Below are 27,451 nucleotides of genomic sequence, written 5' to 3' on the forward strand. Positions count from 1 at the left end.
AGGTACAGGAAATCTGTTTTTAATAGTGATATGGTTTAGTGCTCGATAGTCCACACACATACGGTATGTACCATCTTTCTTTTGCACTAAAAGGACTGGAGAACAAAAGGGAGAGGAACTAGGCCTCACCATCCCTTTGTCTACCAGCTCTTGTACTTGCCTCATGATCTCCTCTTGTTGAGCTTGTGAGACTCGATAAGGAGGTTTGTTAGGCGGTGAGCTTCCTGGAAGGAGCTCAATACGATGGTCATCATCCCCTCGTTTTGGAGGTAGGTCCATAGGGATATCATCGATGAACACATCTTGGAATCCTTTTAGAAAAGTAGACAAGTCTAACTCTTCTTGATTCCTATCATTTTCATTTGATGAAACATTATTAGCTTTTAGAGACTCTTTGACATAAATCATGTACGCAGAAACTGAGCTCTTCATTGATTTATCAAAAGAAAGAGGATTTACAAGTGGAATAGTGCGACCACGCTCACTAGCATCTACATACATGTTCTTTCCCCTGTAGGTGAAGTAAATTCTCCTTTCAGGGAACTTCATGTTGGCAGCCATGCGATCAAACCATGGTGCCCCTAGGATAACATCCTGATGTTGGAGGGGAGAGATGAAGAAATCTTCTTTGTCGACATAGCTTTGGACATGAAGCCTCAACTTCCCAATCAAGGGAGTAACGGAGGCTTGTTGTCCCTTGAAAGCTGCATCAGCTGTTACTATATCTCCCATCTCAAAAGCTTGAATGCCCAACTTGGTGGCCAACTCTATTGATATGAAGTTGAGAGTAGAGCCAGGGTCAAACAAGATGAAGGCATCATGCTCTCGTACCTTTCCCCAAGCATAGGAGAGTGATGATCCTTTGCAATGAGCATCCTCTTTTGGAGCTTCGATGGTGGAAGCCCTAGGAGTCTCATTGCGAGTATTCTTCTTGGGGCAAGAACGATAGCCATGTCCTTGCTCCCCACACTTGAAACACTTATGGTCCTTGCGAAAAGCTTCAAGCTCTTCAGGAGAGAGTTTGTTTTTACCTTTGTAAACTCCCTTCTCCTTGGACCGATTGTTGTTGTTGTTGTTGGAAGTGCCTTGGGAATTATTTTGAGCATTGGATTTCCCCTTTGCATCATTTTTATCTTTGTTTTCCATGGGCTTTGACATTACGTCTAGCCCCTTGATGGAAATTGATGCGTGAAGCAACCATGGTGTGGTGGATTACTTCGGTAATAGTACCGGGCCGTTGAGAGTTGATATATTCGGCCATCTCTTCAGGTAATCCCGCACAGAATTGCTGTCTTTGCTCGGCAAAGTCTATCTTTTGAAAGACAGTAGCTTTGAGATGTAAATCCCAAAACTTATCTACATACTTGTTGATAGACTCATGAGAGAGGAGCTTCAAGCCGCGCCATTCGGTAAGAACTTTATCTTTAGTATCGCTTGGAAGAAATTGCTTCATGATGGAAACTCGTAGAGTTTTCCATGTCTTTGGGGCTTCTCCATTGCCACGAAGGCTAGCCCACCATTGACGAGCTGATTTTTGGAAGTGCATAGCTACATGGCGTAGCTTGGAGGACTCTGTGAAGCCCTCGTCCCCAAAGGCCGCATCAAATTGCTGGATGAAGGCCAACACTTTGTCGGTAGCACCAAAGGTGCCATCGTAGGTGAGAAAAGAGATACTCTTTCCTCCCTCCTTGAACTTCTTTAGCTTTTGTGACCTTCGCCATGCAGGAAATGATTTGCGATGCCCTCCCCTCTTGTATTCTCTAGGAGAATAGCCATAACTTTCATCGGAAGAGAAGGAAGGTGAAGAAGAAGGAGAAGAGGGTGACCTCTTCCTAGCCCTTTTCTTCCTTTGTTTCCTCTCTTGCCTTTGAGAGTGATGAAGAGAAGGACTATGGGTTGTTCTTTTCCTCTTGGGAGGAGTAGGCGATCGTCTAGACCGCCTTCTTCGTGGAGCCACATCTTCAGAAGAACTTAGACTTTCATTGCTTTCTTTCTCTTTGGATTCCTCCTCTCGAATGGGAGAGAGTCTTCTTTTGGGGGTCTCTTCAAGAGGCCTCCTAAGCTCTCTCTCCTCTTGGAGAGGAAGGGAAATTCCATAGGCACGAAGTTGTTGAGTAACTTCGGCTTGCAAGGTAGGGTTGCCCATAGCTTGTTGCAACCTAGTCACAAGATAATTCACAAACATGGGAGCATCATCATTAGCACCTTCATGTGCAAAATCAAAGCTATCAATGTTCATTCTACTCTCTTGATTATTGTCAGCCATGTTAACAAAATTTTATGTATGTACTTAGTGTATGCTTTGGCAATTCAAAACCTTAGTTGCCACTCCTCTTAGCCTTTGAAAATCGGCTCTTAAGTATCTACACCCACGGCTCAAAGTGGTTAATTATAGAGAGTAGAGGAGTAGGTCTAACATAGCAGAGTTGCCAAGGGCTAGCTCCTTTCGGACTTCTTATGGCTCAATAATGGTAAAGCCGTAGGCAAGTCTAAAAAGACTCCATTATTAAGTCCAAAGCTCCCGAGGTGTGCACCATCCCCCACATAGTGGGCTTAACAAAACCAGTATTAGATCCCAGTTCCACTTACTCTATTATAATTAACAACATCAACCATTTATAGGCTACTTAAGGACCTCTCTTCTTAAGCAAGAAAAGAGAAACCAAATGCTCTGATACCAATGTAATGGAATTTCCCTATTCAATTTGAGAATAGCGGAATTTAATGAGAGTACTTTCAAGAAATGATTTTGTGAGCATAGCGGGTAGACATAATTGAAGATAGCAACATAATCATAGCAATTAGTTAACTTGGCATAGACAATACTTTTGCAAGAGAGAGAGTTTAGAGAACATGACAACAATTGAGGACCGGATTTATGTGGAGCCGGTCCCCCCTCCAATAGGCATTTGTATTATGATTTCTCCCATAAAGAGAGACTTGTTACAATACAGTCTTTGTGTTCCTTGTGACCTAGGTGATGCCATGAAGATGGAAGGCTTCATGCACCACAAACATAACATAAACTTGAAGAAAGCTTTAACTATCCCAAGCCTCAGTCCCAAGACCTCAAACACCTTCGAAGGTGGAGAGAGAGCTAGCAGGGAATGAGGGTAGGGAAGAGGAAGAAGAAACATTTCGTAGGAGAAAGAATTAGTTCCTCACTTATCATACTCTTGTTGCTAGCATACATAATAGCATAGTAATGAAGAAGAAGGATATGGAAAGCTTAAGCATTGAAGCATGGCTCTTGGTTGGATTTGCACTCCATAGCCAAGAGTGTTGGTGTAGGCTCTCAACCTCTACTTGCTTGGAGAGGGAGCTCTTGCACTTTGCATATCACACAATGAGAGTGCTTGTGAGTGTGTGTGGGTGAGTATACCCCCTAGGCACCCCCCTAGCTTGCTTGGGTCGACCCCCCCTTGTAGCTCATGCCTGAAGCTCATTGGACCCTTCCAGGCCTAGCCAATCACAAGCAAGAGCCATTACAAGCAACATGGGTAGCCTTGGGACAAGTGTCCCCCTTTCCCCTTTGAGAGAGAGGACTTGATAAATGCTAAAACAATTAGATAATTCATGTAATTTATCATTGGACCCCTTTCAAGCCTAGCCAATAGGCTTCAAGCAACACATGAAGGTAACATGGGTAGGGGCCTGACATGTGTCCTTGCTGCCTCTTCAAGTTGGGCTTCCCTTGTGTGTGTGAGTGGGTGTTCTCTCTCTAGCCCCTAGGAAAAGGGCTCGCCCCCCCTCTTGTAGGAATGCTTTTGACTTTTAGGTGATCAAGCACCTTACTCACCAAGCATGACAAAGCACTTGAACTAGGGGGTGTTCCCACAAGCATCTTAGGCAAGCTTCTCAAGGCACCTCAAGTACTTTAATCATGCAGCAAGTCAAGCACCTCAAGCATGGAGCCAGTCAAGCACCTCAAGCATCTTAATCAAGCACCTCAAGCATGAAAAACACCTCAAGCATGACAAGCACCTCAAGCATGACAAGCACCTCGAGCTTGGGCCGGGTTCCCACCTCAAGCTCAGCCCTAGCTTACTTAAGGTCAAAGGACTTTTACACACATTTATTGGAGGTCTTCAATGAAGCTAACCCTAAGGTCTTATGCTCCATTGGTTAGCCTTGCTCTTTGATAGACCATCTCCCTTTTGGGCCCCTTTACCATTGGCCCCGTGTTGAGATAGATCTATAAGCACATACCTATATCTTAACACTTGTTCCCGTTTATTCTCCCACATTAAGTGATCAATTTAATATGAGAAAATCATTTGGGTTAGTTAGATATTAGATTTTATGACAGAGAGAGAGAGAGAGCACACACACTCACATACTTATATGTCTTCGTGTGTGTGTGTGTGTGTGTGTGTGTGTGTGTGTGTGTGTGTGTGTGTGTGAGAGAGAGAGAGAGAGAGAGAGAGAGAGAGATCTCCAATTTCCATGATTTTCTTGGCCGCAGCAACGTGTGGGTCACATACTAGTCTCTTTAATGTTTCTCTCTCTCTCTCTCTCTCTCTCTCTCTCTCTCTCTCTCTCTCTCTCTCTCTCTCTCTCCCCATTCGTTTTTCTCGTGCAATGTTGCATCCGTCCTTCCTAGCTATTATTGTTGCAAATCTATATGCTTCGTCATTGCTTGTTGCTTGCTATAAACTAACACATCATTTTTATTTTTATTTTTACAAAGCTCACAATTGTGAGTTGATAGTATTAACACATCGTTTTTCTTATTGTTAAAGGGAATCTTTGAGCTAGGAATACCTTTTAATTTTTTTTGTCAAGGACTATTTTGCCTATCAAAACAAGTGCTTAGAAAAACCTCAGGTCATTTGACATGCTAGAATCTCAAAATTGCCTATCATTTTTTGTGTTTATACCCTTGAGTTAACGTTATATATGGAAAATTATATAAGTTGATCGCATTACACAAAGCATATGAAAGGGGCTAAAAAATTTACATGTCAACAAAAAGAAATTTTTGCTATGTCTGGCAGGCTTGGTAATTTTATCACTTGTTTTTCAACACACCAGAGGGCCTACAGGGAGAGGTGCTTATTCCTTCCAAATATCAGCCATGAAACATGGTCGGGCAAGAGCCACATACCATCGGGCAAGAGCCATGTGTAAGGATCACCATGACCACTTAATTGATGCACCATTTGTTGGGAACTATGGAGAGAACTAATAGCAACCAACTAGGAACTTCCTCCTTTGGTAACCCACCCAGGAGGAGGATGCAACCGAGTGTCCAAGGGCAAGAGCCCTAGCAACGTGAACACCAGGTGAGGAAAAGGTGTCCCTCAAGAGGTGACCCAACAGAGAATTTGAACCCTTGACCCATAGGTTGAGAGGCCAAAGCTTTATTTAATCCAAAGGTGTAACATTATGTATTGGGTAATGTAAAGGTGCAAACCCTGTACACGTGCATGCGCGCACACACAACATATTTTAAAGTAGGGCTTGCACCTTTACATTACACATTACATTACGTTACAATGATGCTAACTCTGCCAAAGGTTGGGTAAGAAGAAGTGAAGGGAAGTAGGTCGCCAAAACGACTTTTTCATTTCTTCATTAGCAAGAATCTATCTTTGAGAATTACTATTGCAGATAAAGCTACGTGCAATGGTTTCACATCAAAGAACCTCTAGGTATAAATTTCTCCACAAACCCTTGGTCACATTACCCAACACACTGGTTGAGACATTGTGCATTGTCATGGCAAGGATCTTATGGGTTGAACTAAATTGGAATGGCAAAATTTCTACACATGTTAGAGCTCCTACGTCTAACGAGGGCAGGACTCTTCGCTCCATAGTTATGGAAACTTATGGTTATTGACACATGTCTTAGAGTGTTTACACCTTGTGAGGTAGGCCTCTCCGCTTTGCAATATTGTTAAGGAAATTTATGGATGTCGATACATGTATACTAGACTGCCTATGCCTGGTAAGGCAGGACTCTCCGTGGTTACATTATATGTGGAACTAGCCCACCACATTTGGTATGGATTGATATGATGACTTGGTGAGCAAGGTGGAAGGTAACAGATGGTGGTCTATGTGGAACAACATTTCTAAAAAATCTTGCACTCCGCACCTCCGCACATTTACTTCATGCACTCCCATCAGACAATCCACATGTTACACATTTTTTTTGCACTTTTAAAATGCTTCCTACTAATCATTGCTACTCTTTGGTTTTCAGTTACTCATTGTGCTATGCAGGCATGAACCTAGCGTCTTGTACCTCGCACTCGACTCCACCACTTATGTACCTTGCAACTAAGGGTAGTTGCTTTTTCAATCGTGGAGTATGTTATGAATAAGGGATATGTACATTTAGTACTCAAGTGCTCATTACGAGCTATGGTCATTTGTGTCGTCCAGCCAATGTGTACTCATTTTGAGCATTGAAGAAAATATAAATAAAATGCGTCCAAGAGGGAAATGCACACTCTTACACGGGGGGAGATTGCACCCAGTGTCTGCATCTTTCTTCTCTCGTCTCCTCCCTCGTCTCTCGTCGTGCCGATGTAGCACTCCACTCTAGGAGGTGCGCCTGCACGTTCTCGCTTGCACTCTCCCGCTCTCTACCTCTCTCTACACGCTTATAGATTGATTATGGTTCGTACGATTCTCTAGGTATACAATTTTGTCGATCCATGGCTTGCAATATGTTGTTTTTTCATTGTGCAGGGACACTGCACATGCGTTTGTAGCAAGATCTCTCTTTGTCTCCATTGTCACTAGAGCTCTTTGTTCTTTAGTTTTCTTTTGTTGCTTTTCTAAATCAGTCGTCTACTTCTTGGTTGCTTCCACCCCGCTAAATTTTATTAAAGTATTTGTGACATTGATATGCACCAGTATGCAAGTTGCACAAAATAGAAATTTCCCGACATACCATGCTTTGAACAAATTTTGGTTTGTTTTTTTTGGGGTCTGCCACTATCAAAGAGTATGGAGCTTAGATTGATTGCTTGTTAAGTATTCCTTGTTTGGACCAATAGCATACCGAAAATCTTTTCAGATACATATGTGGGATTGTTTTTCAAACTGATGCCCTCAACAGAAAACTTATATGCTGCTTTGAAATCTGGCTTGTTGTGTTTCTTTGATGCTTTGTTGATCTAGAGTTATATAGCTTGATCTTGGTCCCACTATAGACCCCTAACATTAGTAGTCTAGATAAGTCTTTGAGTCTGATTTTTCCATTTGAGAATACACAATCTAACTCATATGGTCCCCACCATGCTATTTTAAGGTTAGGTATCTTTGGGAATACCCAATCCACCTCATATGGTCCCAACCATGCTATTTGTAGATAAGGTTTCTTTGGGCCTAACTTTGAATTGTATAGCAAGAACAAGTCTCCTTTCTTAAATTTTATAATCCTCAGCTTGTTGTCATGCCAGAACTTCGTGTATTAGCATTGCCCTCTTTCTAATTTCATCCAGTTTCAAAAGCTCATCCAGCATATTCTTCAATGTGGAATTAAATTCCATGTCTTGTTCAATTGCCATCCTGAGGCTGGGAACAACGAACTCTAGTGGTACTACTACCTCCGTGTTGTACACCATTCAAAATGGAGTCATTCCAATTGGGATCTTCTTAGCTCTTCTATAGGCCCACAATGCCATTCAAAGCTTTTTATCCCAAATGATGGGGCTCCCTCTGTACTATCTTAGTGGGAATGGTCTTGATAGTTTTATTGTTGCTTTTGGCTTGTCCATTGCATCTGGGATAATACTTAGTGTATTTTCAATGCTTGATCAAGAAGATTTTAGTCTAGATCTAGTGTTTCTATTGGAGTTCGCATTAAAAATCTTCCATAAGCCGGGGAAGACTCGCTATGGTGCAGATTTATTGTCCAAAAACATAGAGGGAATTTTAGAAACATCGGTAAGGATGAGCGAGTGGACATTGAGTTATTCTAGAGCATGGGAATGGCCCAGACCAGATCCATAGATGTAGGATCTATATCACTTCCTACAGTTTGGAGGCTTTTTAGAGGATTTCTTCTAGTCTAGTAAGAAGGCACTAATCATTAAGAGTTTGAAGTTCATTATCAGAGGTGGATCATTGTACCAAATTGGAATTGATGGAGCACTTAGAAGAAGTGCTCCTATGCAAGGAAGGATGCAGGCCATTACAAAGGCTCACAATGGGAACTTAAGAGGACATTTTTCCACTGAAATCACTTACAAGCAAATCTTACAAGCAAGGTTATGGTGGCAAAGTATGATGGTAGATGTGAGGATCTTTTACAAAACTTGTGATATTTGCCAGCAAATAGGAAGGCCCACAATAGTAGATATGATTCCATTAACCACCATACAACCTTTGGGGATCTTCATGAAGTGGGGTCTGGACTTCATGGGTTCATTGATCAAGGTAACACCAAGAAGAACATGTATAAAGTAATGGCCACATGCTATGTTAGCAAATGGATAGAGACCAAAGCATTGCCAACATCACAGCAAAGTCAACAATGTGATTCTTGTATGAACACATAGTTTGCAGATTTGGCTATCCAATCGAGATAGTTTTATATATGAAACTCATTTCATCAATGCTAATTAATTGGCCATGAATCACTGCCTTGTTAATAAAAAAGAGAAGTTCTTGATGGTTAACATAAAAGTGGAACAACTTTCTCAATAGATATTGTCTAAACTTGGTTCTGTTGAATACCATTCTTAGTGCTTCTCTTTCAATTGTTGAATGTCTACGGTAAACCTACAAGACTGGCAAAGTAGATCGGGAAGTCTATCTTCCCATCAGGCTAGGCCAATATTGCTCCCATCACCATACAATCTGCATCTACGTGAACATGAAATATTATTTCCTAGTATGGATGTCGAAAGATTGGCTTCCTACTAATCGCTTCCTTTAGGTACTAGAAACTAGCCTCACATTCCTAGGTCCATATGATCTTCACTCCTTTCTAGGCCATTTTATATAATGGAAGGGCCCTTGTTGCAAACATATGAATGATCTTCTATAGAAATTGATGTACCCTAGGAATGAGCTTAACTCAGACACAATCATTGGTGCTCTAGCCTGCTGCACACACTAGACTTTGTCTTCGGCCATCTCAAAGCCATTTCTAGATACAATATGACCTAGAAGCTACCCCTTCCAAACCATAAAGAGCAATTTAAATGGATTCAAACAAATTTGTATCTTTTTGTATCTGTGGATATCCTCCATTGAAAACATTATGAAATCATCCACAAAAATGTCCGCAAATTTATGAAGAAACCCACTGATATTTTCATCATTCATCGTTAAAATGTAATTTTGGAGCTCACATAATCCAAACAACATGACAAAGTACATGAATGGTCCTCCATTCAATTATGAACGTCGTTTTTTCTTTGCCCTTTGGTGCTATTCTCAACTAATTGTAGCCATTGTCTCCATCCATAAAACTGTACATTTCATGGCCAACAATCTTGTCCAACATCATGTCACTAAATGGAAGTAAAAATGGGTTTTTGATAGTCTGGGCCTTTAAATTCCACAATCCACACATACTCTTCGCTTCCCATACTTCTTTGGAACCACTACTATAAAAAATAGCCAGTCATTGCTTGCCAATTCAGTGATGAATCTTGCTTTCAGTAAGTTGTCGATTTCCTTTGTTACCTTCTTGGCATAATTAGGATTCATTGTGTATCTTTGGAGCCTTATTGGTCTCATGCATCTAGTTTCAACGATATCCTATTTGATAGATTTTTGGTTTAAGCGATATCTTATGTTGGCAGACCTCTAGATCTACCCATTTCACATCTTTATACTTCTAAAATAGCTGCTTGGCCTTTTCTGTTATCTCCGGTTTCAAAGGTTTGTTTATTTTTACCATCTTTGGGTTTTTATCTGAATCGAGATTCCATTCTGTAATTTCTTGATAATCTAGTAGTAGCCAATTTGGTCCAGACCCTTTCCTTTTTTCTAGTGATTCCACTTTCTTATCTGTCCGTATCCCTATTGCATATTCATTTAATGGATTTCCTAGTTCATCCAAACCAGCTTCCATGTCCACTTGTTCAGTATCCCAATACTCACCATGTGTGTTGGCTTGCATGTACCCCTCCTCTGACCGGAGATCTTTAGTTGACGCATCTGACTCTTTTGGAGTCCTTCTATCCAGAGTTATTGGTCTCTCCCCTGGGTTAGACTCACTGAAGTTTTTTGGGTATTATTGCCTTTCTGTTTTTTCTTGTTCCTAATCGAGCATTACCAAGAAAGACTCACTAATTGGGAATGAGCCAAAAGACAGAGGGAAAATTAGAAAATAGGTTCATTGATGAGAGGGTGCTTTTTGAAATGGAGGATCTGCCCCCCAAATGACTATCTTTGTAGTGCCATGCCTCTTCTTGCCTTCTGTGTCTACTATCTAATTGACCCTTTGGTGAGGAATCAGATTGCTTCCCAATATTTTTCATCCCTAGGTCTATTTTCTCAGCCCCTCGATCAAGTCTAGTCTTACTTGATGTACCTCTTCTTCCGTGCACTTCTTTGAGCCCTTGACTACTACTTCCTTCTCACTTTCCTCCTTACAAGATGCTCTTTCTTAAGGCTTGGCTTCTTGATTTTCAAAAATTTGTGGCGATAGCCTTTAGATGGTTCTATCATCTGAGAACTCTGATTGCTCCGATGTCTTCTTAGCCAGAACCTTTGTGATCTTGGCTAATAAAGTTCTTTGCTTGTGCCACTCATCAACCTCCTTAGATTTCCCCTTAGCCTTTCAAGTAGCTTTGTGCTTCTCCCATCTCTAAGCCTCTTCAACTTTTTCCTTGGTTCATTTGGTAAGTCCTTGATCATGAATCCAACACTCCTAGTGAATACTCTCACCAGAATTGGCTCTACTATTTTCGCCTCAGACACCTCAAACTTCACACCATCTCAATACTGAGCTGCAAATTTTCCATACTTCCCAAAATTTTTCCTTCCAAAACTAGCCCTAACCTTCCCTCTACCATTGGTGCCCTAATACCTTCTTCTCCCAGGCCCATTTCTGGTATTGGTCTCATTGTCTCTTATCCCTGGCGTTCCATCTAGGTTTGATACTTCAAGGTTCCTCAGTGCAATCATTGAAGCATCTTTTTTTTCCCCTTAAAATGATGCATCTAGATCTTACAATTATTCCATAAATGACCAAATACTTTGTAGTATGTGCATTGACAACACTCGTCAAAAATTGTGATCTTCTGACTTTCATTTTGTACACCAGGTCTCTCCCTTGTCCTACTGAAGGTATGAATTTTGACATCTCAGTAATTTGTTTATAGCCTCAATTTTCTTTTCCATGAACCTTTCTTCTTGGCCTTTGCCTTATCATCTAACTCATTCTCATATTATCTTGAATTGGAGTTGGACTATGACTCCTCCATTGACGACACTGTCACTCAAGTCCCTTCGCCCCTTGTAGACCTTCTCCTACTTTGTTTGTTTGTTTCTCTAGCTTCAATGCCCTTTGCACCATTTCTTTGTTGGTGTTGGCACCTCCTCGTCCTTGAGCTTTTTACTTTTGAACCCACTCAAAAACCAAGCTCTCATTTATTTTTCTAAGGGGGTTTCATTCAGCTCCCTAGTAAGCTCCTTTATCTTCTCAACATAACTTTTGATTGATAGCTTACCTTGCATGATTTTATCCAGTTCACAGAATATGTCTTCATTTCCTCTATTATTTGTGTTTTTCAAACAAAATTCCTTGACTAATTTGCTATACGCCCTCAACTTGCAAGCTGGGTATTGGTAATACCACTTCCTTGCTCCATCCTTCAATATTTGTGGAAAATATTATCCCCAATCATCGTCATCGATGTCCTTCATATTGCTCTGCATATTGCTTGAATGCATGTATGTGGATATCAATATCATCTTTCTTCCCACCCTTCAAGATTGAAAAAGCAATTTTCAAGTCATTTGATTGCTTGCCATGTCTAGATCTATGTTGGTGTGCTTCATGATCCCTATGGATTTTTCCTTACGGCCTAACTTCTGCTCTCTGGTTCTATGTTCACTGTAATGATTAGTGTCTGCATACCACCTATCATTGTACTTGTTATCTATCTCGCTCACTATGTCTTCATCCTTTTTATCCAACTTTTGATGTGTTGTTTTTTGGCTTCATCTGTTACATCACTTTCATTCGTCTAATCCTTCCCTTTGCCCTTCTTCTCATCCTTGTGAGACCCTTGTGAGCAAGAGCGTCTTCAAACCTTTTTGAATGTCTTCTTTGTGATTGAGTAGAGTGCCAAGAAATACCAAGCCCCTCAACATCCATCTGACCATGGTTGACATCCATCTCCTCGTTCTCAAAATCAAGCCCACCATCAAAATCTTGCTCCGACTCTTCATCCATGGTGCTGATATGGTCGTGTCCCTCTACAAATACTGTGGTAGGTCTCCTTCCTCTTCCAGATCATCTGGGTAGCATTTCTAACTCCAAATTCCTTTGGGAGATAGGTTCCATGTCACCCATGATCTCCAAAATAGAATGCGCAGGCCAGTTTGGACAATTATTCTAGGTTAGAGACTTGAGTTAATTATTAAATCAAATAGTATAGAAACTAGTTTAGATTTCAAATAGTACAAAAATCAATAGGAATTGGAATGAAAGTACAAAGAGATTATCTAGACAAGGAAATTGGAATTGGTATATTCATATGCTGAAAATAGTACAATTGGCACCAAATTTATAAGATGGTGCAATGATTGCTGAGAGAAACTGATCAGTGATACAAGGGTTTGCTCTAATCTTTGGATTCACATTGAGGTGCTTTGTAGTCTATAACCAGAAGCAGGGCTTCTACCCCATGCCCATTCCCTATTCGTTGAGTTAGGATCGATGATAAGGCACCAAGGGCTAAGGAATTGGCATTCTGGAGATACAACTTTACATTTTACACATGACAATGTCAAATCGTGTTGTATCAACACTAGTTCTGGATAGTGCAAGGCACTTACGAGTATTGGCTAAAACCATTGAGGCAATCATTGTAGCCAAGGGATTATCAATCTATTTCTATGGGCTGCATGTAATTCATGCCAGTTAGTTGGACTTAAGAGTATTGGCTAAAACCATTGAGGCAATCATTGTAGCCAAGGGATTATCAATCTATTTCTATGGGCTGCATGTAATTCATGCCAGTTAGTTGGACTTCATTCCACCTAAGCAATTTTTACGCTTCCACCAACAACGTAGGATACTCTATCAAGCATATACTTTGAGATGCATGTGTATGGACTTCATGTGCTACACATGTTAGAGATGACGAGTTCTCAAATTAAGGTGCTCTTCGTGTGTACTAGAGTCGCAGGATTACTTTAGGATAGGTAACATCTTCTTTGTTTACTTTAGAATTTCAGTGTAAAAATTGTCGAATATCTACTAAGACTTGTTTATATAACAAGTATTGTAACAATATAAACAGAAGGCTGTTTTAGCTTTTTATGCTACAATTTTGCATGCCTATGGCACACATAGAAAGGCTATGTCAGGTTAATGAAAATATGTCCTTATTTATACCTAGATGCGGTTTATGCTATTATGGTTCAAATCTTTTAGCAGGGCTACGTAGTGATTGCTCCGTATAGCCTTTCATGAGAGCTATTTACATTTCTATTCCCTCAAATTTCATGAATTCTATGATCCATGAGCATTAGCAAGCACAAACCACTCCAATCATGGAAATGCACGCTCGGATAAGTTTTTGCTAATGCATGCACATTAGGTGTTATGGGCCCTAGTGGTTAGCAAAAGACATATCTGTAGTGGTATGTAAATTCATGCATTTAACAACTTATGTTAGAAGGTATATATGTAGTGGCGTGTAAATTCATGCATTTAACAGCTTATGAATCTTTTCAATCGCAACAAGTGTCATCTCTCTGTGGATTTTATTGTGGGTCTACCAACCACCATTTTATTGTGGGTCTGCCAACCACCATATGAGAACATGACTCATTATGGGTGATTATATATACGTTGACTATGTTGAGATGCAGAGATAGAGCAGATATAAAGACAACCAAGACACCATATATGAACCCAAAGATTGAATCATACTAATCAAAAGCTATGTATATATAGATGAGACCTAGTCTGGATAGGGCGAACTATATATAGCTCCAACACCCCCATTCAAACAAAGGTCTCTAGCTGATGTGGAGGAAAAAACCCTTAGGGAGGAGGACGAGGAAAAAACCCAAACCTACCTATATACAAACATGTACAATGATAACTAAGAAGATTTATAGTGCATGTGTAAAGTGAATATACATATATACAAAGTGACCAAGAAGGTCAAAGTGTAAATGTGCATGTATGAGGTGTATAGTGCCTAGAAAATTAAAGAGTGAGGCTGAGGAAATCCCACGATCCAAATGTAGGAGAGTGAATGGTGATTTATTGTCCCTTGATATATACAAGCATCTGATCACTAGGACAATGTTCAATGATGATTGTGCCTTTTTTAACTTCATAGTGCGCATAATGATAATGTACTGCAATATTTTTTGACTTGATGTGTTGGGCATATCCTTTAACAAGATTGATGGCACCTTGATTATCACATCAAGGTGCCATCAGTTTTGAGTACATCACATCAAAGTGATGTACTCGATAGTGGAGGATGACCAATATCTACAAGCATTTATTGCGGCCATAATAACTCTCAAGGTGCTAAAGATGCAGCTACATATTTAGCCTTTGAAATGGAAATTGTTACATATCGTTGCTTCTTGTTGGTCCAAGAAACAAGATATCCATTGATAAAGTAACAATTTCCACTTGCATAGTACATAGATAAGTGAGAACTTGCTCAATCTACATCTGTATATCCAAAAGATGAAGTGCTCACAGAATTGGAGTTTTGTTGGCATCAATAAACCAATCCAAAATCTACAGTGCCTTTCAAGTACTTCAAAACTCGCTTCGTTGCAGATGAATGCTTGAGATGGAGAAGCAAGATGTTGTCCAAGGAAAGTTGCAACAAAGTGAATGTCATGACAATTATTTAATCCAAAAAATTGGAGATATCCAACAAGGTTAGCATAAAATTAATGTGATGCCAATCCTCCATCTTGTTGCACAAATTGAGGTTTTTTGGTGAAACTCACAAGACGAGGAGTATTAGCAATGTGTGGAGGCCATGTCAAATTTTTAATAACTTTATGAATCAAATTTGTATGATGGGAGTATCAAAACACCCTTCTCACAATAGCGTTGAATTTGAATACCAAGACATGAGTATATGTCTCCCAGATCCACCATGTCAAATGCAGAAGACAAAACCTTCTTTTCTTGTTGAAGAAAATTGAGATTGCTGGAAATAAGTATGGTGTTTTCCACATATAGATCAAGAATAACAAAACTATCATTTTGCCATTTGATAAAGAAATTAGGATTTGAGGAACAAGAGATAAAACTTTTAGATGTGAGAAACTAAATCCTTCTTACCTTTGACTATAAAACCTATAGGTTTCTCTCTATATATCTTTCTCTTGAGGTCTTTATTAAGAAAGTAATTTTTGACATCCATTTCAAATCAAACTCCATAAGAAATACCAATAAAACCCGAATACTAGTAAAAAATGCGAACATGTGAAAAACTCTTGTGATAATCAACTCCTGCAATTTGTGAAAAAACTTCGCCAACCAACCGAGCTTTGAATTTTTTTAAAGATCCATCCGCTTTGGTTTTGGTCTTGTAAACCGAATTGCATTTAATGGAAGTATGTTTAGGTGGTAGCTCTATAAGAGCTCAAGTGCCTTCGGAGAGAAGAGACTCATGTTTAGCTTCCATAGCCTCTTGGCATTGATCCTTTTGTGGAGACAACATTTCATTGTTGTAACTCATAAGGTCGCATATAGTGAGAGCATTATCAAGAAGATCATCATCATAAACATGACAAGTACCATGCTTGATATCAATTAGAAGCTCAATCTAAATGTCAACACCTACATCATCTTCAGTCAAAATAGTTGTTTGTTGTGTAATAGTATTTGAACAATCAATATTATCTTCTTAAGAAAACTCAACATCACATAAAAAGGAAAAAACTGTGAGTAATGACATGGCTTCATCAAAATCATCTTTACACTATGTCCTTGTGGCATTCTCTATAGACCATGTGTTGCCCATGAGTTGTTCACTAAAAATGGCATCTGGACTTACCATTACCTTCTTTGAAGCAAGATCATGAAATTTGATCCCTTAGAAATATCCGAATATCCGATAAAAATAACTTTTAAACCAGGGAGATCCAACTTTCTGCGAGTCTCTTTAGGCACATGGATATAAGCATTACACCCAAAAGTACAAATATGTGAGAGAGAAGGAGTTTTTCCTATCCAAACAATAATTGGTATTTTACTAAAAGAAGCAATTTTGGGAAGATATTTTTTTGTACAAATAATACAGTCAAAAGTGCTTCAGCCCAAAAACATTGAGACAGTCAAAAGTGAATGAGCTTACATCTTATGACATTAAGGATAGTTTTATTCTTGCATTCTGCAACTCTATTTTATTGAGAAGAATATGGAAACATATGCTCATAATGATAAATGTCTTGATCAATACACTATTCATCAAACTTATAAGAAACATATTCTCCACCATTATCAATGCAAAGTTTCTTGATATATTGACCAGTGTAAAGTTCTACAGCCTTTTGATACTGCTTGAAAATTGATAAAGTCTCTGATTTATGTCGCAGAGTAAAAAGAATGGTGAATCTTGAGAAATCATCAATGAAATTCATGAAATATCAATAATGAGATTTAGATAGAGAAAAGGGTCCACAAATGTTTGCATAGATGAGGTCAAGCTTTGGAATGAATTGTAGTAGAAACTGATAAAGGCTTTTGAGAATGTTTCCCAAGTGCATACAACTCACATATCCCCATATGAGGACGACCTTTGAACTCCATACCTGGTACAAGATCACTCCGATAAAGATCACCTAATTTAGAAAAATCTGAGGGCGCAAAATGATGATGCCATATGTGAGATTTAAGAGTCCCTAGAGTTGTAACAATATTCCGAACATCTTTATTCAAAGATAGTTTGAACAGATTACCATTTTGGGAAGCAAAAACTATACTTTCTTGATGCGACACATTGTGTAGTCAAAGCCAACAAAGACGTCAAGATCAACAAGCCTTGCAACCAAACGAAGATTCCTCTTAAGATTTGGAACATGTAAAATGCCTCGAAAAATTTTGGTTGAAAAAAGAGTATCAAGATATAAATCACCATGCCTTTAACTTGACAAGTTTTATCATTAGTGAGAAGGGTGTAACCTTTTACTATTGAAGAGGCGACATGCTTTCCATTCAATTAAAAACTCATTAAATTAACTTATGCTATTCTAGAGCCGTTTTTGCCACCATATTGCAAGCCACTACCACATGCCAAAACTCTTGAGACCATTTGGCAATGGAGAAAACTGCAAACCTTGAATGATCTAGTGGTTCAACTCTGAGAAGGAACTTTGCTATGAAAAGGCACCCTTTTTTATAGTTTTTGAACCTAAGGCACCCAACAAATAGATGATATCTCAACTCTAGGAAGAGGTCCACAGTTAGTTTCATGGAGAGAAAAAGGTAAATCCTCCTCCTCTTTCAACCATAGCACCTCCTCCAGAATGGGATGATGAATCTAAAATTAGGGCATCTACGAGTGTTTGGGGAAAAGGTAGTAGCAAGACAAATAGCCAAATAGTGTTGCAAACCTTGCCAAGCTACACTTGAGAGTTTGAGACCAAAATATAAATGTATGCATATCCCAACTTTGGCCCAACCTCCTCAATCCCCTACAACCATAGAAAAGGGACCTCATAACTCCCAAGCTATATTGGAAGCTCATCACATGTGTTCTTCCCTTGAAAGATTTGCTTAAAATCCAACCAGCCTTGTGGTAGGAGATAACGAAAGCAAGTCCAATGAAGGACTTGCATGAAGCATGGATTGAATCAAGATTTCCTTAAGCACACACTTAGGAGAAAATAAAAACGCATGCCGGTCCACAAGATTTCCCATCAAGACGATGATGACACAAAGGGTAATGCCACCTTGCTTATTGAGTACAGAAACCACAAATTTATGTGGCTATCTCGAATACGAGAGCAGGAGTGAGCATATCACCAAAAACAAAATGGGAAAGATGGGGAAGAGTGGTTCTCAAAAAAGCTCGAATGGTCCTCCAACTAGCAGATGAAAGACTTGAGACACCTACTACAGTCACCACTTGCAGGGTGGAGTATATGCATACCTTTGTAATAGAGGGATTTGGGAGAGACCCAATTACCTTTTGATATTATGGCATCCTTTCATGAGACAGCTCATGGTGATATAGGAGTGGGGCTCGATTACATTCACATGAAACATGAGGGAGTTACAACCGAGGTAAACCTCGCCACCCATGATTATAGGACATTCCGTGCATACCAGTGATGGACTTTGAGTTGGGTACTACATTGGCCAAAAGTAAGGAGAGGAAAATTTATTATGCATCCAAGAGGAGGTCAGTGACCTTCTAGCCATCCAAGTGGCAAAATTTGATGTTATGATTTCCACGGACGATGACTATGTGTATCAAGATTTCTCTGTGGATGCACATTTTAGCCACTATGGATATTGATGCCCTAGATCCACAAACAAAGTTCTGCAATAAGGATGATTATGATGTAGTCCCTATCAAAAGGGTGTCTTTTTTTGAAGATTTGGTGGAGTTGGAAATGGAAGAAAACTTGTGCCATCGTGTTGTACAAAACCATTTTGTAAAAGGCTTTGTAGTTTATATATAAGCCTTTGAAAAAATGGACACTAGTATGCTCTAAGGCACTGTGTCCTATCCTATGTGAATTGTGAGCATGAGATGGGAGTGTTAGCAATTGAGGACCCACGAGTACTATGACTATAGATCTCGATAGTAGCTAGCAAAGCAATGAACCACCTTTGGCCATGCATACTAAGACTACAAGCAAAAAGTGGCCCATCAAATAGGTGGCCGCCATGTCATTAGCTCAGGAGCATCCCTATTGAGGCATCAATTGCACGTGAGGCATACGCGGCATACCAACAATCTCCACCATGTCATTGAGGCCTAATTGGGCATGGTACGAGTTGCTCGACTGCTACCAAAATCCAAGCCATGTACAAAGGCCCCACCATGCCAGGCTTTTCCTTAAAAGCCTTAAAGAAGGTGCCTCTTCAAAATTTGAAACTCCATGCCTTCCTAATTTAACCTCCGAAGTCTCCACCTTTTCTATAAGTATTAAACTAGTCATATTCTCCACCTTTTCAACAAGTGTTAAAACTAGTCATATTCTGCTTCTTTATTATATTCACAAGGAATCTCCAAGAGATCCCTCTACCTTACCTTCATTCCCAAGGTTATCCTTATGCAACACAGAACTCAACAACACCACAGAAGGGAGGTGGGTGTGATTTGAGCCCAACCAATGTAGAGAGCATGAGATCATATGTTATCAATTACCATAAACTGCTAGGGCAAGCACAAGTGTGTCAGAAGCACAACTCAACCTATAATCATTAAAAAATTTGCTATCTTGGATGCACTACGGCTACCTGCCTGTGTTTTCCCTTGCTTCCACCCGCCTCCAGCATCTTGGATCTCCCACCTACTGCCTGCCGGAAGTCTCATCTGCCTGCCTCGTATGGTTGTCACCTCTCATCGCTAAACTTTTGTAACAAAACTCTTGGTGCGCTTCAATCTACCCATTGAAATTGTTAATGATCATGGGTTCTTAAAGCTTGTCCTTAACCAGGTGGTTCTTGAAGCTTGTCCTTAACCGGACGCCGGAGTACAAGGACAAACTCTGGATAAAGTGGAAGGTTGTCCCTATTAGGTAATCACGCAGTAGGAGTAAGAAGCGGATTGTATTGATCATCATGAGGCTCACACAGACAAAGGAAATCATATTAAGAGAATGCAGCCTTATGCAAGCAATGATTATACACAAATTGTTAAGATAATTAAGTAAACACTCGCAATATAACCACACCATGAGTTCATTGAATGACACAATATAACCCGATAGAGCGAACGAAGGTTGCGGCATGTCTGCACCTCAAAAGACGAAGCAATTTCATTCATTAGAACCCTGCCTTACGTTATGGTGCATTGCACGTTGTGTCGTACATCATGGATCAAACCATTTCATGTTTCTCATCTAATTCCACATATTCCAATTTGAAAGTGAGCTGTGGCATCTGAACTCGAAAGAATACTGACTTTAATGGAAGATCTTTCAAGTTGTAGTAGGGAAAGGCCCACATGTCTTGTCAGAATGGAATTGTCTCTGCATCCTTTTTGTTGAAGAATTGCAACACTCAAGAATCTACAGTGCCCTTCTTTATTCCTTGTTTGCAGCTGATGAAGACTTGCAAAAACAGGAATAGGCCGGGTGATCTTTTTTGGTCACAAATTTTGAAAGAGCTGCAGAGACCTTGATTTTTGAAGCATCTTCTGATAGAGTAGGCACAAACATCTGTGTTTTACCAAGGGCAATTCGTCCTCCCGCAATGCTCACATAAGAAAGTCCTGAAATAGCTGGTACAAACACATCGCTATGTGTACATACATAAAAATCTATGGCCTTCTCGAACTGCGTGGTACCGGAATACAAGATCTGCTTTTCCTCGTTGAAGGGCATGCTGTACTCCTAGAGAAAATCAAAAGCAAAAAAAAACATTGTCAAGGCATGTAGACATTCTTGCACCAGCACAACCGACAGCTAAGAGAAACCCTAAACCCTAAACACAATTTATGCTCACCAGATTGCATACATCACATGTATGAAACCAGTTCCTTTGAGAGTTGCATCATTCTAAGGCTAACAAGATAGATATATTAAAACATTAAAACGGGGGCAAGAAACTACCTTAGTGTAGACATTTGGGAAGACCTCCTTCAGTGCATCAAGGCTTGGATCCCATCTTGATTGAGTGAGATAAATTGCTGTTTCAGAAGAAAACCCTAGTCTTTTCAAAAAGCTAGCCACTTCCTGACCATTGAAGCATTTCTTGCTCTTCCCGTTTCCTGATTGAACACAACCCTTCTGTTTCAACACATCCACTCGCAAATCAACTGCAATAAACCGGCCACCAGATGCCTCACCGCCTTCTCTTACCCTGCTAATTACCCGTTCTCCCAGCTTCTGTACTTGTGAATGAAACCGCAGTGCACCATAGGTCACTAGGCAGCGAATTGCTTGTACTTCTTCATCAGATGTGTCCTTGGCCCTTAGACTTGCTGCTGAGAATACTGTAATTAACTGAATAATTACATTTTGCTTGAATACAGGTTGCACATTCTCTTCAATATACTCTGAGGTTACTTTATAAGGAACCTTCACAATTGTAGGTTCAATGCCACGAACATCTTCTGGCAATCGCCCCACCACTCGCACAACATCTTTGAGGCTCGATATGAAATTATTCACATCATAAATCTTGTCGAATTCACTGCAGGGCATATCACAGGACAATTTACAAAAAAATTTTACAGGATGACAAAAGGCAATTATCGCTACTGGAGTCTGGCATAGAAAGCATACCTGTTAGGTTCCTTAGGGGCTTCTTTTATCATTGGGAGCAACAAAGTTGCTCCAAGGTTTCGAGCTACAATCACCGCATCTGCAACCTGAGAAGTAAGGGCCAATATCAGTCCTTGCAGCCTTCAAATGACCAAAGTAAGGAAAGCTGTGGAAATTTGTTAAAAGATAATGGCAAGCAATTAATGGACAATTAAGAGGAACAAATCACAGCCCATTATGTTTACTATCACACATACGCTGAATTGATATGCAAAAGTGACGGATCAACTTAAACTTTAACAGTAAACACTGTTCGGGAGTCAAATCCCCCATGAACAAAACCAGAATACTTAATCATTATCCAGATGAATCAGATATAATCAAGTGAACGTTCTTGAATAAGCATATAAGCTGAGAGGCAAAACCGTACAGAAAGGAGCATGCTACCTGTAACAGATTGAAGATCCAGGAAGAAATCAACTGTTGTTGCTAGTATTGTAACATTCAGTCAGACTGCTACAATCAACAGATATGCAAAAAGTAGTGACTGAGCCAAGAGAGGACATTGTGATGCGCTTGTCAGAGCTGCTTTGAATGCAAATAAGCCAAGAGAACTTTAATGCTGAGTATAGCATTGAATAAGCAAAGAGAAGACATTGTCGTAGACTTTGCGACTTGGAGGAAATATCACACAAAACAATACCTAACATTAAAGCTATGGCCAAGAAGCAGTTTGGATGTTATATGAGGTGCGTTAGGACTAAGAGAAGTGGAGAATACGAGCTGCATCCATTCCATACCTAACCGAGAGGGCACAACTTCCCAGGAGGTTAACCATCCCAAACTGCTCTACCACATGTGCCCTCAACTGCAAGATTTTCACAAACTGTTCTAGCCATGTAGACCCCAAAATCTTTAGGTGCTAAGGACCTCCTGTCTGGACGGTTTATGCAAGCCGTATAGTAACTTGTAAGGCACCTCTTATAGGTCACAAGTTGGGCTTCCCAACTACCCCGGGGCCTCACTCTACAGAGCATCTGGACACAGAGTCTGAGAGCAGAGGTTCCCTCGAGAGTTGTACTTTGCTCAAGCCTTAATATAAAAATAAATACCGAAAGGGGCACCAAATTTTGGGGCCAATACTTCTGAGCACGGAACTACGTCGGGTTGTGTCGACTCAAATTTTAAAGTTGTGAAGTATTTTAAGTGGCTCTCTCTTGTGTCATGCCAGATTCCCGACTTGGGGTGCCCAAGTGACAGAAATCCGTACAGCTTGCCACGTGGCACCAGCAACGCAAAATGCGAAACATCGTACGGCCTGCCACGTCAATGTGTCAGCGCGATTTACGAAAATCTCTCGCAAAGTCCAAGCTTTTGTCTTTTAGGGGTTTTGGGCCCCACGGCCAGTGCTTGTAAGTTCTTCAAGGCGGTCGGTTCAATTTCTCTTGTCCACTTGGCCATTTCTCTTCCAGTTGGTCATGCCACATCATCACTTTGTGACATTCCCCCTCTTGAAAGAATTGTAATCGTTCTCGATTGCCCCTGCAAAAACAGTCAAAGGACAGAAAATTTCTTCACTAGACACTCATTCTATGTACTCATGCACCACATTCCACCAATCAAGCACTTCTACAAAGACATCGGTCACTGATCAATCACATTTCTGTCGAGGATCTCAAATACAAATCCTGATCATTGTAACCATTTAGCAATCATATCCATACCACGTTGATCTTTTAACGGATGTCTTGATCTAGTTACTATCAAATTCATATCTTTCATTTCACATTTCAATCAAGCAAACCATGCCCATCACCATCCCCACAAGACAGTACATCCACATAGCATGCAGTCCACAAAATCAGACACTTAGTTCACACTGAACACAATGTTTGAATCATTCAATCTAGCCATCTCATTCTGTCTAGAACTCTTGATGCACCTAGATCACTGTGCAACCACCTCATCCTCCCGAAACTCTTGATGCACTCACAATAGTATCTAGTCATCTTATCCATATAGACATCTTGGTGCACTAGAATCTCATTCAGTTCACATTCACCTAGGCATCACATCTAGTTTGCATTCAAGGAACACTCAATGTTTGACAATTATTGATCGTTTCAGCAAGTTTTGCATGTTGATTCCTTGTAAGGCCACAGTCACCGCACAAGATGTAGCACGGTTGTTCATAAAGCATTGGTATCCCCTCTATGGTTTGCCAAAATCCATTGTTTCAGATAGGGATGTTAAGTTCACGTCCAATATTTGGCGCGCACTCTTTGAAAATTTTGGCACAAAGTTGAATTTTTCATTGGCTTTTCACCCACAGTCAGATGGTCAGACAGAGATTTACAATCAGTTGGCTTTTGATGTTTTAAAGTCATATGTGCATGATCAACAGACTCATTGGGAGCTCTATTTCCCATTGGTTCAGGCTATTTTGAATGACTCTTTTTCCTCTGCCATTGGTCGAACTCCGTATGAGGCAGCTTTTGGTCATCCGTTCCAGTCACCCTTGACTCGCTTGGTCAATCAAAAGTCTGATGCCAATGCTGAAAGTCAGTCGTTGGATGAGATTTCTCAGAGTGTGAAGCTTCGGCTAAGCAAGGCTGATGAGTCTTACTCACGACATGCCAACAAGCATCGTCATGATGTTTCGATCAAGGAAGGGGATTGGATTTATTTAAGAATCATGAAGCAACCTCTTAAGCAAGTTGGAAAGAAGTGTCCAAAGTTGTCTTTCAGAATGTATGGTCCATTTTCTGTCATTAAAAAGATAAATGAGGTTTTAATGAGATTGCAATTGTCTAACTCATGGTCAATGCACAACGTTTTCCATGTTTCTTGGTTGAAAGTGTTTTAGGGAACACCTCTGAAGAACATTTCCGAAGGAGGAGGACCGGAGATCATCGATGAAGTTGAAGTCATGGAGCCGGAGCAAGTGTTGTTGCATTGGTTTCGCCATGGTTCAAAGAAGCAAGTAAAACAGTACTTTTGAAGTTCAAGGATCGAGGAACCCACGAGGCAGTGTGGGTCGATGAAGAGTTTTTCAAAGATTATCCCAAATTGTTGGGAGCCTACAAGGACGCCATGCAGATCGGTACCAGTACCTCACATTAAAAAGGAGGGGATGTCACGTGCACATCCAACCCTATGTACATGTAGACAAGCTACTTCATGTTCAAGGTTTAGGTCACAGCTTAGGCAATGTTCTGGCACCTTTGTGAGTCTGTTCACAGGCCGTGCATGTCCAGGGACTTAGAATAGTTACATTTCCTCTGGTTGCACACAGCATGATCATCAATATTTCAATCAGTAGCCATCATGAGCATTTTACAGTGCACAGGACCCATTTTCCCTATTTTAGCCATTTTTCACTTATTATTAATAAGTCACTTTGTTGGGAAACTGGGTAGGGCAAATTTGCTAAGTTAATATAAAAGAAACCTGGCAGTCACTCAATAGAGCAGAAGAAACCAAGAGAGCACGGACAGAACCTACAGCAGGCCCTCTAGTGTTCCTCCTCAGCAAGAACTCATCAAGACCAACGTTTTCTACAAGTTTCCTTAGCCTACCACCAGAGACTCCTACAGCCAGCGTTAGCAGATCAACAAGCCTAGAGTTTGCACATCAGCAACATCAGTGTTTTACATCAGCAACCATAGCATTTTTCAGCCTAGTGAACCAGCGATTTCAGCCTACTGTACCAGCATTTTTCAGCCTGTCAAACCAACGTTCTTCAGCATGTCAAACCAACATTTTTCAGCATGTCAAATCAGTGTTTACAGCAGCAGATACAGCAGCGTTTGGAGCCATCAAATCAGCGCTTCCAGCCAACAATCATTAGCGTCGTCATCGCCCTTGTCGCCGCCGCCGTCGTCTCTGACTTAGATCCTCATTGCATCATAGCATCAAGAACTTGCAACAGCACCATTGTACCAAATTTGTGCAATCAATAGCATAGACACCTCTCGCCATAGAGAGGGGAGCCCTTGGAGGAGGGTTTGACAACATTCTGGTGTTGTATTCTTCTCTCTCTATCTCTCAATCTCAACACCTTCATGCACTGTGTCTACCCACTTTGTTTGTGATCATTTGCACTCTCTCACTAAGGACACAGAAGGCTCTCCCTTCCATAGGTAAAAGGAACCCTTGAGCACAGTTTGGAGCACTCATCTTGAGCAAAGTTCAAGATTCACTTCCGCAAAGTTCAACGTTCACTTCCGCGAAAGCCTCAATGGCTGCTTCGGGGAAATCCACGCGCTGTCGGCGAGTCTTTACCCCTTTCAAAACATCTGTCATGGGTGCGGCAATGCGTGCAAAGTTCTCTATGTGCGAACTATATGCTTGACATAAACCAAGAAAAGAACGCAATTCATATGCAGTTTTGGGCAAATCCCAATAACGGACCTGTTCCACCTTCGCGGGGTCTAGCTTGACGCCTTTTGCAGAAATGATATAACCCAGATAAGTAACTTCAGCAAGAAAAGACTCAGATTTCTTAGCTGCAATGTACAACTGACACTCATCCAAACCGGTTAGTACCCTTTCTATCCTTTTCATGTTGTTCACACGATGCAAAAAAATGAGAAATATCATCAAGAAAGATGAACACATACACCAACCATATCGCCAAAACGGCCTACCATGGGACGGTTAAATGTACCCACTGTCAATCCAAAAGGCATGACTGCATACTCCCATTGCCCTCGCTCTGTGCGAATGTCTCCTTTGAATACCCTTACGTGATGGTATCCACTTTTGAGATCGACCTTACTGAAGATCTTTGCCCCATTGAGCCTATCAAGGATATACTCAATGCAAGGGTCTTGTTCAATGCCCTATAATCAACACACAAACGAGACGAACCATCTTTCTTGCAGACAAACAAAATAGTAGCAGCAAAAGGACTTAAACTAGGACGTATGAATCCTCTGGCCACCAGCTCCATGAGTTCCCGCTCTAACTCTTCTTCCTGTGTCTTGTTTTAACGGTAGGGAGCCTTACTGACAGGCTGTGCCCCCTCCGTAAGCTCGATACGATGGTCCTCCGGCCGCTCGGGTGGGAGACGGGGTGGAAGATCGTCCTGCAAGAAGAGATGCTTAAACTTGGTAAACAAAGTTGAATACCTATCTGGAGTTTGAATGCTCTGGGTAACTGGAGAGGCATAGATGAATGCCACTTGTGCTCCTCATTGTAATTCACGCTTTGCCTGCACATGAGAAATGAGAGGCAAAGAACGCAGACCCTCCTCACCACGAATGATCATGGGAGAGTCACTTTTGCCATTTAATATGAGAGTATTGTCCGCCAATCAATGAGAGGGTTATGCTCACGAAACCATCTAATGCCCAAAAGCATGTCACATCCTGAAAGAGGAGACACGAGAAATTTCCTATGGAAGACAGCTTGTTGAACTGTAAACAATACATCAAGGCACTCTTGCGTGATGAGAGAGTCCATACCGGGAGCGAAGCCAGACACCTCGAGAGGAGATGTCTGACTGACCTCTAGGCGGGCTCTCTCTACAAGAGAGGCACTTATCACATCATGCATACTGTCTGGATCAAACAATATGACAAAACGATGATCCTTCACATGACCATAACACTTCATGAGAGACTCATCAATGTGTGTGTCAGAAATATATGAAGATCTCATACTGGTTCATTAAAGTGCTTGTGGTAGCTACGGGTGCCTTAGGTTCTTTAGGTGGGGCTGTCTTAGGACAAGCCGCTTTAATGTGACCCTGGACGTGACATTGATAACAACACCTTCCTTAATATAAATTACTTGTTCTTTTGCCGTTATGTATCCCTTTTGCGACTTTTTCATATGGGGTTAGCTTAGGTTTAGCAGGTGTTTTAGCT

General features: G+C 40.7%; 1 protein-coding gene across 2 annotated transcripts in view; it reads right to left on the reverse strand.

The window, feature by feature from the left end:
• Positions 1 to 20,105: 20,105 nt before the first annotated feature.
• LOC147434578 (protein MANNAN SYNTHESIS-RELATED 1-like) overlaps positions 20,106 to 27,451 on the reverse strand; it is a 47,288-nt gene continuing 39,942 nt past the window's right edge. For both annotated transcript variants that reach the window (XM_086491039.1, XM_086491038.1), the window contains exons 4-6: positions 21,600 to 21,685; positions 20,925 to 21,507; positions 20,106 to 20,705 (exon numbers count right to left, since the gene is read on the reverse strand). In XM_086491039.1, coding sequence (XP_086347165.1) covers positions 20,397 to 20,705; positions 20,925 to 21,507; positions 21,600 to 21,685 — 978 coding nt within the window. In that variant the 3' untranslated portion in view covers positions 20,106 to 20,396. The remainder of the gene's footprint in view (positions 20,706 to 20,924; positions 21,508 to 21,599; positions 21,686 to 27,451) is intronic.

This window comes from Adiantum capillus-veneris, chromosome 19, assembly GCF_014529385.1.
Source record: "Adiantum capillus-veneris isolate H3 chromosome 19, ASM1452938v2, whole genome shotgun sequence".
In the NCBI taxonomy this organism is placed as follows: Eukaryota; Viridiplantae; Streptophyta; class Polypodiopsida; order Polypodiales; family Pteridaceae; genus Adiantum; species Adiantum capillus-veneris.